Source organism: Corvus moneduloides, chromosome Z, assembly GCF_009650955.1.
Source record: "Corvus moneduloides isolate bCorMon1 chromosome Z, bCorMon1.pri, whole genome shotgun sequence".
NCBI classification, from domain to species: domain Eukaryota; kingdom Metazoa; phylum Chordata; class Aves; order Passeriformes; family Corvidae; genus Corvus; species Corvus moneduloides.
Window position 1 is genome coordinate 58792355 of NC_045511.1, and position 15876 is coordinate 58808230.

The 15876-nt window shown below is 37.0% G+C and overlaps 1 protein-coding gene across 1 annotated transcript in view; it reads right to left on the bottom strand.

Annotated features, from left to right (window-relative positions):
• Positions 1 to 551: 551 nt before the first annotated feature.
• SH3GL2 (SH3 domain containing GRB2 like 2, endophilin A1) overlaps positions 552 to 15876 on the bottom strand; it is a 92635-nt gene continuing 77310 nt past the window's right edge. The window contains exons 4-9 of the mRNA XM_032096548.1: positions 12481 to 12624; positions 10494 to 10627; positions 9284 to 9442; positions 7777 to 7880; positions 4455 to 4585; positions 552 to 2038 (exon numbers count right to left, since the gene is read on the bottom strand). Of these exons, the coding sequence (XP_031952439.1) occupies positions 1839 to 2038; positions 4455 to 4585; positions 7777 to 7880; positions 9284 to 9442; positions 10494 to 10627; positions 12481 to 12624 (872 nt within the window). The 3' untranslated portion in view covers positions 552 to 1838. The remainder of the gene's footprint in view (positions 2039 to 4454; positions 4586 to 7776; positions 7881 to 9283; positions 9443 to 10493; positions 10628 to 12480; positions 12625 to 15876) is intronic.

Below are 15876 nucleotides of genomic sequence, written 5' to 3' on the forward strand. Positions count from 1 at the left end.
GGAAGAGCAGCAGAGAGGAGGTTTTATGGGCATACTGTACACCTACAAATACCCATGCCAGTGAGCTGCTGGTGGGGAGCAGTCAGGAGTGAATTTGAGCTTGGGAACTGGGACAAGAAAGGTGATAGTCTTTTGGTTCTCACTGCACAAAAATACTTGAATTGGTTTAAATTAGTTTTCTTTAAGTCAAGTCTGTTTTGCTTGTGACAATAGCCCTGTTTTTATTTAGAACCATAAAGTTACCAAGTCTTTAAGCTTCATTAGGGACTTTGTGAACACCAGCATTCTTTGATATGAAATAACCTGTATCTACAAGACTGCATTCTTGTCATTGAGACATTAATTTAATGTGGTCAGTCTTAAGTTCATCCCACTTATGAGGGCCATTATATGCATGAGATTTATTTGACTGAGGTAAAATTATAATGACAAAAAAAGAAGATTTTTCACATTTGCAGGAAATGAGGAAAATGCTTTCTAAAATAAAATTCCTGTTAGCTGAAGTTATCAAAACAGATTTTAAAGCAACAAAGAAATAATCCACAACATTATTCTAGTTATTCTCTCAGCATTTATTTGAAATAACAATACTTTCCATGATATAGTTTATATGTTAAGCAGTAGGGAATTGTCTTCATTTCACATCATCCAGTACTGAAGTGGCACATTCGAAGCAGCACATTAAACCTCTGATAGAGTCTGTACAATTTAGATAAATAGAACTCTGGATAACTAAACTAACAGAACTTCTGCAACGGTTACCAAAAGAATGCCAAGAAGCTAGGCACAGCACTGTACACACCAAGTGCAGGAAGGAGGAACACAGGAGAACCAACTAAACAGATGGGAAATGTTTTTGCATATACAGCCACATGTCTTTCATTGCTCAACAGAAAAATGACATTTTATTTTGTCCTCATTGAGGAGAGGGTATGCACAAATGATGTTCAAAGAACACATGATAGACAGAAACAAATGAAATGAGGGTTGTGTTTGGTTGGTTACTGTATTCCTCAGTGAATGAGTTTACAAAGGATATCTGGTGCTTAAGCAGCAAGGTTTTGTGCCAAGACTTGACAAGAAACATTAAATAAATGCCAGTTTTATTCCCCATCTTGCCCATTTACTGGCATTTTGGTGAGCATGCTAAAAGTTCCTGAAGGGCAAATTCAGGTGGTTTGTGGTCCAACATTTCTACTACAGGAATCCCCATTTGACAGCTTACAGTTTACCTCTGGAGGGAAATAGGCCTTTTAACAATAATTAAGAATATAAAACTTAGCAGAGAGCAGCAGGACACACAGTACAGTGGTTCACTTTCTGAGAAACCAGAGGATCTACACTTACGCTCTCTCTGTGAGAACAGCCAGCCAGTTTGGTTGGAAGATACAATTCTGGTTAGTCAATGTTAGACCTGTGTGAACTGTATCATTAGGAAGGGAAAGATGGAATGGCAAGAACTTTTCCCTCTTCTTATAGAGAACTAAGACTGAAAAGGTACTACAGTGGTGATAGGCATTATCTTCCCACCACCTTCACTTCCTGCTACTTCACTATGAGCTATCTGCTTTGCTTGCCATCATCTTCCCCATTTCATCTCACTAATGGCTCTGGTTACTACCAGGCCAGCACAGTCAATAAACTAATCCATGCTATGCTGGCTCAGAAGATACAACGCATCACCACCACATAGTATGACAACACGTAAACTGAAGATGCTCATTAGGAATTGATAACTCTAACCACTGCAGTTTGCACTTGTAAGGTGTAAGAAGCAGCATTTTGAAAGCAGTGGTACTGACACAACTATCTGTGTCAGAGGTGGTGGATCAGCATTCCTAATTGGGTAATGGAACCAGAATATCAACATAATTGATGGGGAAGAAACCTGACTGGCCATGAAGCATTCCCTCATACCAGTTTTCATCAATCTGGTTAGTGAGGGTAATAATATCACCCTCTTTAAATCCCAGCTCCCCTTCATTCTCTGGTTCGAAGTCATACAGAGCTCGGCAGCATGGCTGATCCATGTGAACACCTGGGAAGAAGAGACACAGAAACAACATGCTTAAAAATCTCAACACTTAAGAGTACCCATTTTACCGCTGTACCTATGAAAGATTTTGCTTTTTCTGGTATTATTCATATTCTGATGACAGTTCTTCAATAATATCTATATTTAGACTGCCAAGCTTCATTAGAAGACAATCATTAGCTTCTGACAGTCTTCAGTTACTTCAAGTGCCTGCTGGTAAAAGTCTGAGAATCCCAAAAACCAAGCTTTAGTGAAGCCCACACCTGAAAGCACAACTATGATCAATTTGGAATCTAATTTTTATCAGTTTATAAAACACAAAAAATTAAGCAAAAGCCCTAATGTATTTCCAGCTTTACTGGCAAAGAGATGCTTTTATCTATTTACTTCAGGTAAGTAGTGTAAGGGGTAGCTTAAAACAACAGTGAAGATGTAACTGTGTGTTTGCCCTTTATTTGGAAATTTCAGTGGTACAGCTATACCACTGTATATGCTCCTAATCCTCTGAACTTTAGTATCACGTTTCCAAAGACTTTTATTCCCTATTCCCACAAAATGCTTTAGTGCAGGGCTGTCAGGATAGATTCAGAAAAAGTTTGAAATGGAGAGCTCTCTAATATGCTAGTTCACAAATATCTGACCATAAACTCTTTAGGATGGCTAGTTGATATTATTATAAGTCATTAGTTTGACAGTGTTTTCATACATTATATGAAATTAACAAACATCCTCCCTCTGCCCTCTCCCTGAAGTCTCTATAACTTCAAGCCTACCAAATCCAAAATTGTTACTGGTCAAAATGTTTAGGATTTGAGCAGCACTAAGTTATAAGAAATCATATCTCTACCTGAATTTCCATAGTGAAAGTTATGCACTTCAGTGGTCTGAATGAACCAACACATGTCACTTCACCATAATGATAGTGCTAAGAATACATATTCTACTTCTTCATGTATACAGACTTTAAGATGAGTAAGTTTCAGATTCAAACATTTTGCATATTCATTTTGAACACACACTCTGGATAGAAGGCCCATGCTTGAGTTATTTTAGGATGAAATTTTTCCATTTCTATAGACTTCAATAGAGCAAGTTTTTCAAATACTAGATTTAATTTATTACATTCTATAGTGAAACCTTATTTCTTTTCTTTACATATCTCTCACAGTGTATTTTGGTTTCTTTGTCATGAGGACAACTGTGCTGACATCAACAAGCCTTACAGCATGTTTGCTATCCTCATTTCTACCAGCTGAAATTTAGAAGAATTAGCAAATAAACTCTTTGAATTAATCACCCCAAACATACATTCAAGAATTTTCAAAGAAGGCATTCCTCTGAAACCAATAAAAACTTCAAAAAAATGAACCCCTATTGAAGAAAATGCTAAACACTGCTCCCTGAAGAGGGAAATATAAATGCTGGAGAGATACATGAACATCAGTCTGCACTGCCTTAGCACAGACAAGTGTTCATGACGCTACAAAAAAGGAGTGAAGAGAGCTCCAGCATGCAAGACTCAAGCCACATTCATGCACAAGGAATCTCTGTTAAATCCTTCTTGCTAGCATAGTGAGGAGATTGCTAGGAGTTCGCAAGATTGTTTATTTCCAGTTGCCAGTGCCAAATGGAGATACTGTTTCTGTCTAAATGTGGGAGAAAATCAAACATTCACATCAGGATGTGAGGGAAAGAAAGGAAATCCTGACTAAAGATCTAGTGAAAAAAAATCCAGCCTTGCAAGGTGGAATGTGATAGCAATTGTCACTGAGGTAAACTAAGGAATAACTAAGATGGGGATCTGGACAGAGGCTAGCCCTCACCATAACATGGGATAACAGATCATTATTGTGTAAGAAACAAATAATAAGCCTTCCGTGGGATGTGCTGATATTAAATAAACACTTCTTTAAGACAGTAATTGCACACAGTCATACTAAGGCTTAATCTTGCTTGTGCTGCTCCTACTTGGACAAAGAAAACATAGTTTAGTTTTTCTTTTCAGTTATTTTTACTTTCAGGCTCTTTGTGTTCTAGTTCCTGGTTTGAAACAGCAGGATATGGTTATGGTGGTCTGGCAGGCCTCAGGTTTCTGCATTTTGATGGAAAACGTTCAATTGTTATCTTGGTTTTCTAAATGCCTATTTTGTAAAGATCTGTATTTCAAGGTAAGCTTCTAGGATAAAGGAAATTTTTGACCAAAAGACCCATTTAAAGCAATGGAGGATCCCTCTCTGTTGTCCTGCCTGAGGATATGAACACTTTACAAAGAAACAACAGTTCAGACATCTCTCTCCTACCCCCATTCTCATTTTCCCTCATGGAAGAACGAATCACCAGAAGAAAGCATGCAACTTCTGCATTGACACAAAATGTCAGACAGAGTTGGTTTTCCTGCTCACATTGCTACTGACATTACCTGATGGTTTGGGTGTGGTGGCATGGGATATTCCTCCATTGTGCTGTGTATTGTCACCAGTCGAGAAATCCAGGCTCATACGGGGTTTGGGCTGGTATTCACGCCTGGGCTGAGATGATGCCTCTTTTATTCTGCCAAAACATGAAGTTAAATGTCAAGAGTTAGTATCTTGTTAGCAGATGAGATGCACTGACTACCTTTATTTCTAGGCTGAAGTTCTCATCCACCAATCATCCATAGTAAACGAGTTCTGTCATTTGGAGTAGTTTTTCTGTTTACAACAGTAGTTTGAATTACGAAAACCAGCTGATGTGAATGTGCCATGAAGTTGTTAATTTTTCATTCCTTTTAGAAACCTAGCACTTTGTCTATCTTCCTTTTGCCTAACAAAAACAAAGAGCTCATAATAAAGGAAAACTTGTTACGTGACTATCAATGCATAGAAAAGGGGTTTACAAACATCTCTGTCCCAATTTTTAGCATGAATTTTGCCTCTAACTATTCAGTTGATTGATGCCAACTCTTGTCATTTTGTAAGAAGACTCTGTGGGAATGTACTGACTTCATTTGCAGAATTGGTTAATTTGCTATTTGGAATACTTGTTTCACAAAGGGACACAAGTCCAGTCTTCCTGACTCTCAAAATAAGCACTTATTTATCAGTCATTTCAACTTATTCTTCTAACTGAGAAATCTAGAATTTCTAGAGAAGGGTACATTTACAGATTCCAGGGTAAAATCCAAGGAAGGGATGAATAGAATCAGAGCAGCTTATGCAGAACAACTACCACATGTATTTCTAATTCCACATATGAAAGAACATTTCATAAGAGTTTAAAAGACAAGTTGGTTTCTCTAACCTTTTCTATATCTGCCCTAGACTTGCTGTTGGTTGCACATTTTGATTTATCTGTTGAAAAGATCTGCGTCTAACTTAATGACTTTTGATCCTGATAACAACGTTTTCCTCACCATCCAAAATACTATTATAAGTCAGTCCCCAGAGAGTGCTTTTCTTCCACATTAAAAAAACCAAACCTGGTAAGTAAATTAAAAACTTAAGTAATAGAAGTTGTCAAAATAAATAAAAAGCCTTTGCTGTGTTTCACTCATTAACAAAAGTTACTTTTTCAAGGCAGTAAAATTTTTAAGAAATACTTAAACTAGTTCTCTTAATGCTTTCCCAAAAGAAATACCATTTTTTTCAGATTATGAACTACAAGGTGACAGTTATAGTGATTTGCTAAAAATTACCCAAAAGCTCAGCATGAGCCATGTTTCTTAAGAAAAGAAATATCTCCAAGGAAACCATTCCTGCTTCCCAGCTGCTCTGTCATGATACTGTGTTGGGAAAACTGCATCCTCATTTCACTTGGTGAAAAAGGGAGTTTAGAATAGTCTTTGCCGACCTTCCAGTTTTTATTAATTTTACTGAAAGTTTCCTGACATTCGCCAACCTCCTAATGTTTCCCAGTTCCTGGAATCATGGTATTTTAAGGAAGTTTATGCCTTTCATTAATGTGCAGAAAAAGAATGAAATTCTTGAGCTTGTACTTCCTGAAGAAAGTCTTGAAATCTAATCCAAACAGCCCAGAAAAAATAGAAGACAAGTGCATTTTTAAGTTTTTCGTAGTTTTTGCAGTCTAACTCATACTTTTTAAAAATTCTTTTGTGAATATTTTACACAGGACAGTGTTAGTAATTATAAGACATTGTCTGTGCCAGGAATCAGCATGAACAGGTTCCATTCACTCTTTTAAAAAAGGTACCTAGAAAATGGGCAGTAGACATCACTGACAGTGAACAGTAACAAATTTGCTCAGCTTAAAAGTAAAACATCATTTATTTTCTGGTCTATATAGTCAAAAAAAACAACCCCCAAGCCCCAGGGATTATGCATTACTTGCTACCTGCCTATCACCAGCAGGGAAAGACTAGTAGCTCGGATAGTAACAGCTCTACATTCCTGACTCATCTCTGGCATGAACATATCACAGTGCTCAATTTGTGTCCAGTGGTGTGGATAAAGGATGATTTAGCCAGCAGCCTCTTTACAATTAGGCATGCAAAAGATTTACTTCAATTGAATTACCATAGCATTCTGATGAAGGAGCCTTGAAAAGCTAAAACCATTCACAGCTGAAACTTAAAGCAAAAATAGTGACCTGTTAGCAGAAATTTTAAAAGGGCAAAGGATCATCTGAATTGATACAAGAAAAGAAATCTATTGCAGAGAGTGTTATGTTCACTTAATGGCATAATTTATGGACTACAGGATAAACCACCTGTTCCTGAGGAATTTTTAATGCTTCTGTAAAGAAAGTGAATTGCAGTATTGTTTTGCAAGTGCTAAAAATTGTTTTGTTAGCTGTTAGACAGTACTGCAAACTGTACCCAGGAGCAGTCAGCTGGAAGCCCATCTACCAAAACAAGTGCTGCTGCTAGTCACAAAGATTTTAAGACTTAGAACTGAATGAGGTTTTCAGGATGCACGCTCTGAGAAAAGCAACACTGACAGACCCAGCAGTATTAGCAACTTGATCTATACTAATGACATCAGAAAACAGCTGCCTTTGCACAGTACATGAACATTATCCCCTCTTGGGAATTATATCCAGCTTTTACTAAGAGTCTTCCTGAACCATATTGGTAGAGAAACCTTTCCTGTATGTTAAATTTTCGTGAAGAAGGATGTATGTGTGAGAAGCTGATCAATCTGTTTTGATGGAAACAAATATTCTAAAATAAAAATTATTAAACTCTCTTAAAAAAGATGTTGCAGGAATTCTGATAGCATATGCAGTTACCCAAAAGGGGATGGAAGAGGTCAACTAAGTTAAGTCTTGTATCAAGTTTGATCTGATAATAGGAGGAGTATTAAATAAAGTGGTAGATAATGAGGGTGTCACTACCTAGCTCAGGAAGATCTTCAGGTAGACAAGAATGCAACAAGATACTCTTTTTCAAAATCAAATTTTAACGTCTTCTTTCAGAATAAGCACACTTTGAATACATGCACAAGCAGTAAGGAATCCGAAGCTGCGGGTCTCACTGAATTCAGTGTTTATAAACACTTACTTTCAGTTAACTCACATTTAACAGCTTTACTGAGCTGATGTGCTTTCCTGAGCTCATACTCAGAAGCAGATGCATCTCCAAAACATTTAAACCTCAGGTTGCAATCGTCTAATGAAATGACCCTTGTTTTCATAAACATAAAAGTACCAAGTTGAGAAAGATAACAGAGTTGCATTCTACTCATAGGTTTTCTACCTCTGTTGAACTAACAAACTGTTCAAGAAACTTACAAAAAGTGCATTACCTATCTTCCAGCTTAGAAGTAACTCGCTGTAGGATCTGTGTGGCCTGCTTGTGGTACTCCAGCTGGGCTTGCACAAGAGCAGAAAGCTGGCTCACTTGTTCAATCTGAGGATTGACATTAAAAACATCGGATCTTAGGTGAATACTAACATCTCAGGCAATAGAGAATAAGGACCATGGTCCACTGCAAAGGCAGTTTTACTTATCTCTCTAAAAACTTGAATCATCTTTGTAGTTAGCAGTAAATATTTACATATCAGTCTTTATTCATTACCACGTCTGGTTATGACCTGATCTGGAATGGTAACTGCAACTCTTCTCCGCTGATCATCTCTCCATGGCTGGTTTGCATGAACAGCAGCCTACAGACCTACCACATTCAGCAAACACTATGAAAGTAAAAACGAGACTGTAATGAGAGTATAGTACACCTTCTCCCTCCCTGCCTTTGAAGGGCGCAGAACCACAGGGACTATGGTCATGCTTCTGTTGTATTCTGACCTGTGAAGCAGACCAGAATGGAAAGAGACTATGTACTCTGGGATGCAGAATATTTGTAGTGAAGGCAGAGAGCATTCCACTTCATGAGGGGAAAAAAACACCCAAAACCCCACTTGTGGGCAACACAAGTGCTAGCAGTTTCCATCGTGCACAGTGCCTCAATGGTGTAATGTTGCCCAGCACTGTCGGCACACATGGGGATGGATGTTACTACAAGGACTAAAACTACAAACTTGTTATATTTCCTTCATTTCAGTGCAGCTATATTTAATTCCTATGCAAATATTAAGTTCTATAAGCAAATATATTCAGGTTTGTTATTGCTCCTCTACAGCAATCTGATAACAAAATGAGGAGTTAGATAAGGTGTGCACTTAAATCAAGTAATTCACATCAACAGAAATCCTTAATTTTCTTTGGCTACATATTCTACAAGACAGACTTCAGCTGACATGTTATAGAGATGCTTTTTATTGCTTAATTTTACAATTTCAACATTAATTATAAACAGAACATTAGATAAACCTAGTAAATGCTCAATCCTAGCTAGTCTATAGCAAAACATATTCTGCAGAGTCAGATAGAGACAGTCACAGTAACTTTGAGTTTTCTATTCACAACTGCATCTGATTACAACAGACACCATGGGGTTGTGAGTTCATAATTTCTGATATTTACAATCCTCTCAGCAGCTCACACACTTGAGCAAAAGCCTTGGCACAAACCCTACAGCTACAAGTAAGAGTAATTAGCTATATTTACATGATACTAAGAAGAAAGATACTTTGGTTTTGTAATTAAAGCTTTGCAGTTAGGAAGCACAACAACGCTACAGAGGACTTATGTTCTTTAGCTCAGTTATCTATAAAATACCTAAGAAATAGGTCCTACATGAACATGCTGTACATTACTATAGCTTCTGATCCTCTCACTGTGTCCAACAAGGAGGAAAGTGGTTCCACTATCTTTCTAAGACTCTGGTCAAAGATTAACAAAGGTTATCTCACATCCATCTCCAGAAGGTTGAACATGCTTGACTCAGCAATTTCTTTTGATTCATCAAATTTCTCCAGAGCTTGGCGAAGTTCTTCATCAGGGAGCTTGCCCTGTCTTTTCTTCTTGTAATCAAAATCCAGGCGTCGACCCTCCATTTTCTTCAGGTGATGCTAAAAAAACCAAAACACAAATGCAAGCACAGTGTAAAGGATTTTCCCTTTTACTGCATTGTAAGGAGGTAGTCCTGCACACTTGCAGGCATACGCTGTTTGTTGTCTATCAACCCTTCCCCAGAGGAGAGAAACACAGAATAATGAAATAGGTGGATTTATGTATCATTTAAGAAGCAATGATCTAAGTGACAGACCAACTCTAATAAAAGGCCATGCAGAATGGACAACTTCACTTACCATCTGTATTAAAGATATGCAGGTTTCTTGCTCTTTAATGAAGAATTACCTGAGCACTATGTTTTTTTCCCTAGATGTTCAGGAGAAAATTCTTTTAAAAGCAGAACTTAGTACATTTTTGTCTGTGTGACAGCACTCATAAACAAAGCAACACAGAATTTTTAATAATTTCTACCAGACCACTAAATTATCTTAAGATTTTCTTATACTGAAGATTTTCTAGATTGTTAACTGAGGTAACATTCATGTTTATCTGTTTAGCAGCTGCCACATCCAACTGGCCAAAAGTTAATGCTACCGGCATGACCATGGTTACTTGAGGCGTTTACTTTCTCCCAGAAGAATCAATTTGTCATCGACTGTGATATAACTACCAATTTTATAAATTACATCAAACAGTCCAAGATATCTTTCATCCACATATATTTAATAGTATTAAAGCCTTACTGAGCTGAGAACAGCAGCTACTTAGGCCAATAAGCATTTGCCATACACTAGAAAATGGAATGTAAACATTGGTACATCTATTTTGTGAAACGAGCTTTCAAATGGTAAGCTTAGAGTACTGTGTTCATGCCTGCATAAGACTGAAAATTCTACCATCCAAAAATGTTCAAATTTTGATCTTTCCCTTTCTAAACCATCAACAAGAGACACAGAATTGAAATGTAAAATTCAAGCCAAAAGAGACAAAAATCAAGTCTCTTCAAACCTGAGTGCCCCATTTTAAACTACACAACTAATAAAAATTCTGAATATATAGACAGTCCACACATTTGGCATTATTAAAATACTGCATTGATGGAAATACCTGTATTTCTCTCAGATCTTTGTCATGGAGATTCTGAAGTGGGTCAATGAAGTTTTGCTTTACTTCCATATCTAAAGAGTCCTTGACTTCAGAAAGCTCCTTCATAGCTTCTCCCACATCAACAAGTGCTGGTCCTGAAAGAAAAGATGCAGTTTTCCTCAAATTAACCTAGTTTTGAATCACCATAGAATGAAGCTGACTCATGGAAACTTCACGGAAAATTCAGTTAGTATTTCATTTTAAGTCTGAAGTTTAGGAAAGAAACAGAGGATGATGCACTATGTGAAAGAGCAATATAGATTTTACACCACTGCAGCCACCAGAGTTCATGCCTTGTAATACAGCTGAATTTTTGGTTCCATGCTGTGTCAAGACAGCTTCCTCCACATCCCTTGTTGTCCATTTATTCCTTACTCTGTTGAAACAAACATGCTGGAAGAGATTTAACTGTATTTTCTCAGTGGTACCATCACTACTTTGCATTTAAAATAGTTTTAATTCAAGCCTAAGTCTCCCCGTTTCTATCAGTGAGACTGGTGACAGTATCAAACGTAAAAATTCTTAACAATTTCACAGATTGTTTTTTTTAATGAAAGGTTTTTTTGATGAGACTATAGACTTCATAGTATTACTATATTTGGGAGGTCTACTACATAGACTACTCAAGTGTAGGTATTTGAAGCTCATAAACTTCAATAACCCTAATTAGCTGCCTTTTGAGATTTCCTCCAGGATTAACTTGAGGGCCACAAAAATTACCATTCTGTTTTACTTCTGCTGCATAAGAAGAAAAGCAAGAAGCTCAAACATACCCTCTTGGTTTGAGGTATAGGTTAGGGATAAAAAAAATCCACTTTGAAGTAGTACGAAGGGTCTGAAAACCAAAAGAGCTTTGTCTCCCAAGCAGTGGATGCCAGCAATGCACTGTGAAATGAGAGAGCCTTCCAGATTTGGACAAAGACTGACAAATAGCCATAATAGCTGCTATTAGTTAAGAATGTGAAAATAATTGCTGTATCTGTTCTGCTGCATGTTAGTGCAGCTATCACAGAATATACAGCAATTTGCAGAAACTAGATTATATTTGTTCATTTTCCTTTTAAAAATATGTTTGAAATTTAGCAAATGAGAGGCAACCCATTAAAAAAAATCAGTAGTATTTAGCACAAATCAAACTACATCTGTCAAGCTAACTAGTGAATTACATAAAAAAAAGTAAGAAAGTACTTTTTTCCATTCCAAATGTCAAGAAAACAGTTTTATGATGGTTCAAATAGAGAATAGGAGTTTCACAGTCCAATTTGAGGGTCCTGTGTGTTGTCATGTAGAAATGGCCACAAAGAAGTCCAAACAAGCCAGAAAGACAAAATATGCTGTTGTGAGTGTCATCTTTTTATAACCAGAACTCTACTGCTGAACAAAGTTTTAAGAGTCAGTTTAACATTTGTAACTCAGCTGTAAACTCATTTGGGCTTGGAGGGAGGAGCAATTAACAGATAAGACAGGAGTGTTCACATTGCCTTAAAATGTGGAATTTGGTCAGAAAAAAAGGCCAAAGCCTATTAAAAATCTCTTGGCTTTTATTCCTTGCTTGCAATGAAGACGATAACAGTTTAAGGATTCTGAGGGCAAAGAGGCTTTGGTCTGTATATGCATAGACAACAACACAGTTTCTGTACATGGATGTATTTCATCCCAACACAGTCACAGTATCACAATTTATGATAGAGAGCTAAAGCCTATCTGGTTATTGGTACAAATGGAAACAATTTGACTTTCATTTATGAGGAAAAATTCTCTAGTGCAAATCTTCAAAAGATACTCAAAACAGGCCTAGACCAAACTTAAAGTCTGATGAAGCAGAACTATAATGCTTCTTGCAGAAGTTCTTCCTCTATAAGAGTGCAGCCCTTTAATAGTGAAAGCTATATGAAATTTTACTACCATTTTTATTACATTATAATGGAAAAGGAAGTAAACAAATTACCAAAGTTGCATTCTTCACCAAGTTCTCGGCCAAATTTCAGCATCGCATCTGCCAGCAAGGCTTCTGCTTGAGGGTAGCCTGGTCCCTTTTCCTGGCCTCGAATTTTTGACATAGTGTTGATCATGCTGAGTTTAGCTCTGGAAGCTGAAGAAGGCAAGTGACAGATGTTACAAACATGCTATTGTTTGCCTACACAGGCATAAATGCATTCTTGTGTTTACATTTATGTGAGTGACTTAAAATGTACTTTAAACCTACATAGGTTTAGGACTAAGCCCTGTTTTTCATTAGTTCTTCTTAGAGCAAAGGAATGAAATGTTGTTGGTCATTACCATTTTTATTTTGTTGGCAAACTAGAGAGGAGTCTCTGTCCTGAACTTCTAAGTCAAAGCTTCCCTTGAAATGACTTGGACAGAAGTAAGCCCAGGAACACTCCCAAGATAGCATGTTTGACACGTGACAGAGAAGAAAATCTTTAACATATTCCAAATTCTTCTTTATCTTAAAATCCCTAGGTACCAGCTGGATGCCAGATTGAGCCAGCCTTCCCCTCAAGGGAAAGTTCAGACTAGGTACACTCAAGATTAAACTGTGGTATCCCCCATTTTTTAAATGTCTGAAAGTTTTTCTGTTGTAGAATTTTAAAGGCGGCCTATGTCCCCAAACATGATGTGCAGCAACCTTTGCAACACTTTTTGCTTTTTATGGGGATTTAGGGAAACTCCTACTTCAATAAGATTTTCAATTGTACTTTGGCTTGCATTTTACTTCAGACACACAACTGAAGATCAAAAGAAAGGACACAAGTACCATAATTGATGAAAACAAAGACAGCAAACATAAAAGAATTAATTTGTTTTCTGATGTACTTTAGTGAATTTTTGCAACAGCATGTGAATGGCCTGAAGAGAGTGAATTAATTAATGCCGTTTGGCTTCAAATTTTGCCAGCTAATTCGTGTTGTCAGCAATGTGGACTCAGAGCATGTTTCTTAACTACATTATTGTTTGTGCTACTGAAGGACAGCTATGAATATCTCTACCTTCCCCCTTGCAAATGCTTGACTTTATAAGGTGCTCTTAAAAGTTAGTATTTCTGTTTACAAAACATTAGTAGTTCACACTGTTGTGCGCTGATTTCATTGGTCAAAATCCAACCTTGCACACATTATTGCAGCAAAACATAGTATTAGCAGACTGGAGTCAACAAATGTTTTTCATATATTTATTGTAAAAAGTGCATATCAAGAGAGAATTCTTGTTGTTGAGTATGTTTGACTTTGCAGCTTATATATCTGTTCACACAGAGACAGAGATGGAAACAGACACAGGAAAATCAGGCAAGTCTCACAGTACTTATTTTGCCTGAGAAGCAGCTATGAAAGCACAACATATTTTTAACATTTTTAACATGATTATGTTTTTGTTAGTTTTCCCATTACCCTTCAGTGCCATCAGATTATGCTTGTCAACATCTGAATTTCTTGATGCCTTCTGTTTCTACCCACTAAAAAACAACAGTCAGTTCAGTATAAGAAACTGCATTTTAACAAAGTTAAATGTCATTGAAATGATGGTGGGAATAAGAAAATACAGAAACACAAAAGAAACTAAGGCACAATCAAGATTAGTCAGAGGAATGGAGGCAGCAAGCTGGATTAAATCAGGAACAAATGAGAGTATTTTCAGAAATTAAAGAAAGAAGTGTAAGAGGGAATATAAAAAATGAAGTGGCTATATTTTGGACAGCAAGGTAAGAGTAGAAAGCAAAAGTTAGACAATGAGGCATACTTCTTTTACTGATGTTTCAAAACACCACAGACCCAAGTGATCTGTAGTATCACAGTATTATGTTATCCAAGTGTTTTCCAGGCACATCTTACATATCAAGGAATGTGTGCTACATCCCAACTCCTCTTCTTCCTACCAAACCCAGGTAAACTTCTAATCTTTAAAATACTGCTGTTAAATGGTTTCTTTCCTGTTCATGGCTTGTTTTGGTTTGGTTTTTTTTAATTAAATTCCCTCCGTTTTCCCAATGTAATATTCCTAATTTTTATGAAAGTGAGAAAGAAAATGGGAAATACTGAAAACTGGTATTTTTGGTTACCCATGTAAAAGGTAATATAGTTGTAGGGAGAATTTTAAAGGAGAAAAATTTTTATTTTATTGAAAAAATAAATTACAATTCTTCTCACTCTAGGGAGCCATTTTGCAACTGACATAAAACAATCTAAGATCAGATGAATACTGAAAAGATTTAGTCCTCCTTTCCTCTTACTTGTAGAATGAGTAACATGATCTCATTATATAGGCATGAAAGTAAATCTTCCTCCTGCCTATTATGATTTTTAATTTTTGATTCTACTTGCACGTGCCACAAGCAGATGAAGGGATATGTAGCTAGACTATGGAAACTGTTCTTTCAGGCAGCATTCCAAATTTGCACCTGCCTGAAATCACACCCTTAGCTACTTGCAGAAATTTTGCTCTCTGCTTTTGCTGTGAGCCTGTTTCATGATTCACAGCAATCATAACCACTCAGCTGTGTCAGGAAGGCAGTCAGAGAAGAACTGAACTCAGTCTACACAGTGTTGCTTAACAGCGGTTTGACAGCAGTTAACAATTTTATCACTATCCCCATAATGTTTGCCAATCCTGTTGCTTTTCCTGCAGAGTATTTTCTTATGATGAGCAATGAAGCTGTAGACTCAAATCATACAGAGACTTTCATCTGCTGACATAGAAACTGTTCTAGTCATCATTATTTTCTCTCTAGCTGTTCTTGAACTTGTAAATACTACTTCTCCTTTTTAGTTTTTTCAAGCATCATCAAAATTATCTTCTCTTCTGTGGTCTAACATAAAAATATCTCTAATTAATCTGTACCAGCAACAGTCCTTCAGCATACCACACTGGAGCTGAAATATTTCACAGCAGTTCAAATTTATTTTAGCTATTAAGAATAAAATTTCTCAGTGCGAATGAGTGAATTTTCTTTGTAGTTCCATGAAACTCTAAGATACTTATGGTAGACAGAGGGCCTGATTTTATCTTCAGGGAAGTGGTCACAGCACCAGCCTGACAGAGTTCAAGAAGTGTTTGTACAACACTCTCAGGCACATGGTGTGTCTCTTGAGGATGGTGCTGCACAGGGCCAGGAGTCAATAATCCTTGAGGGTCTCTTCCAATTCCGCATATTCTGTGATTTTGTGATTTATCACCAGCTAACTCCATTGACCTTATTAGTGATGCTGGCACTGACTTACGCTAGTATCAAAACACTTATGTTCCTAGATCACTACAGAAGTCTCCGTATTATTCAATGTAATGGTTTACTTGTTTATTACAGGTCCAGATCACCCCTCCTTGCAAGAAACCTTTGGCAAAAGAGGAA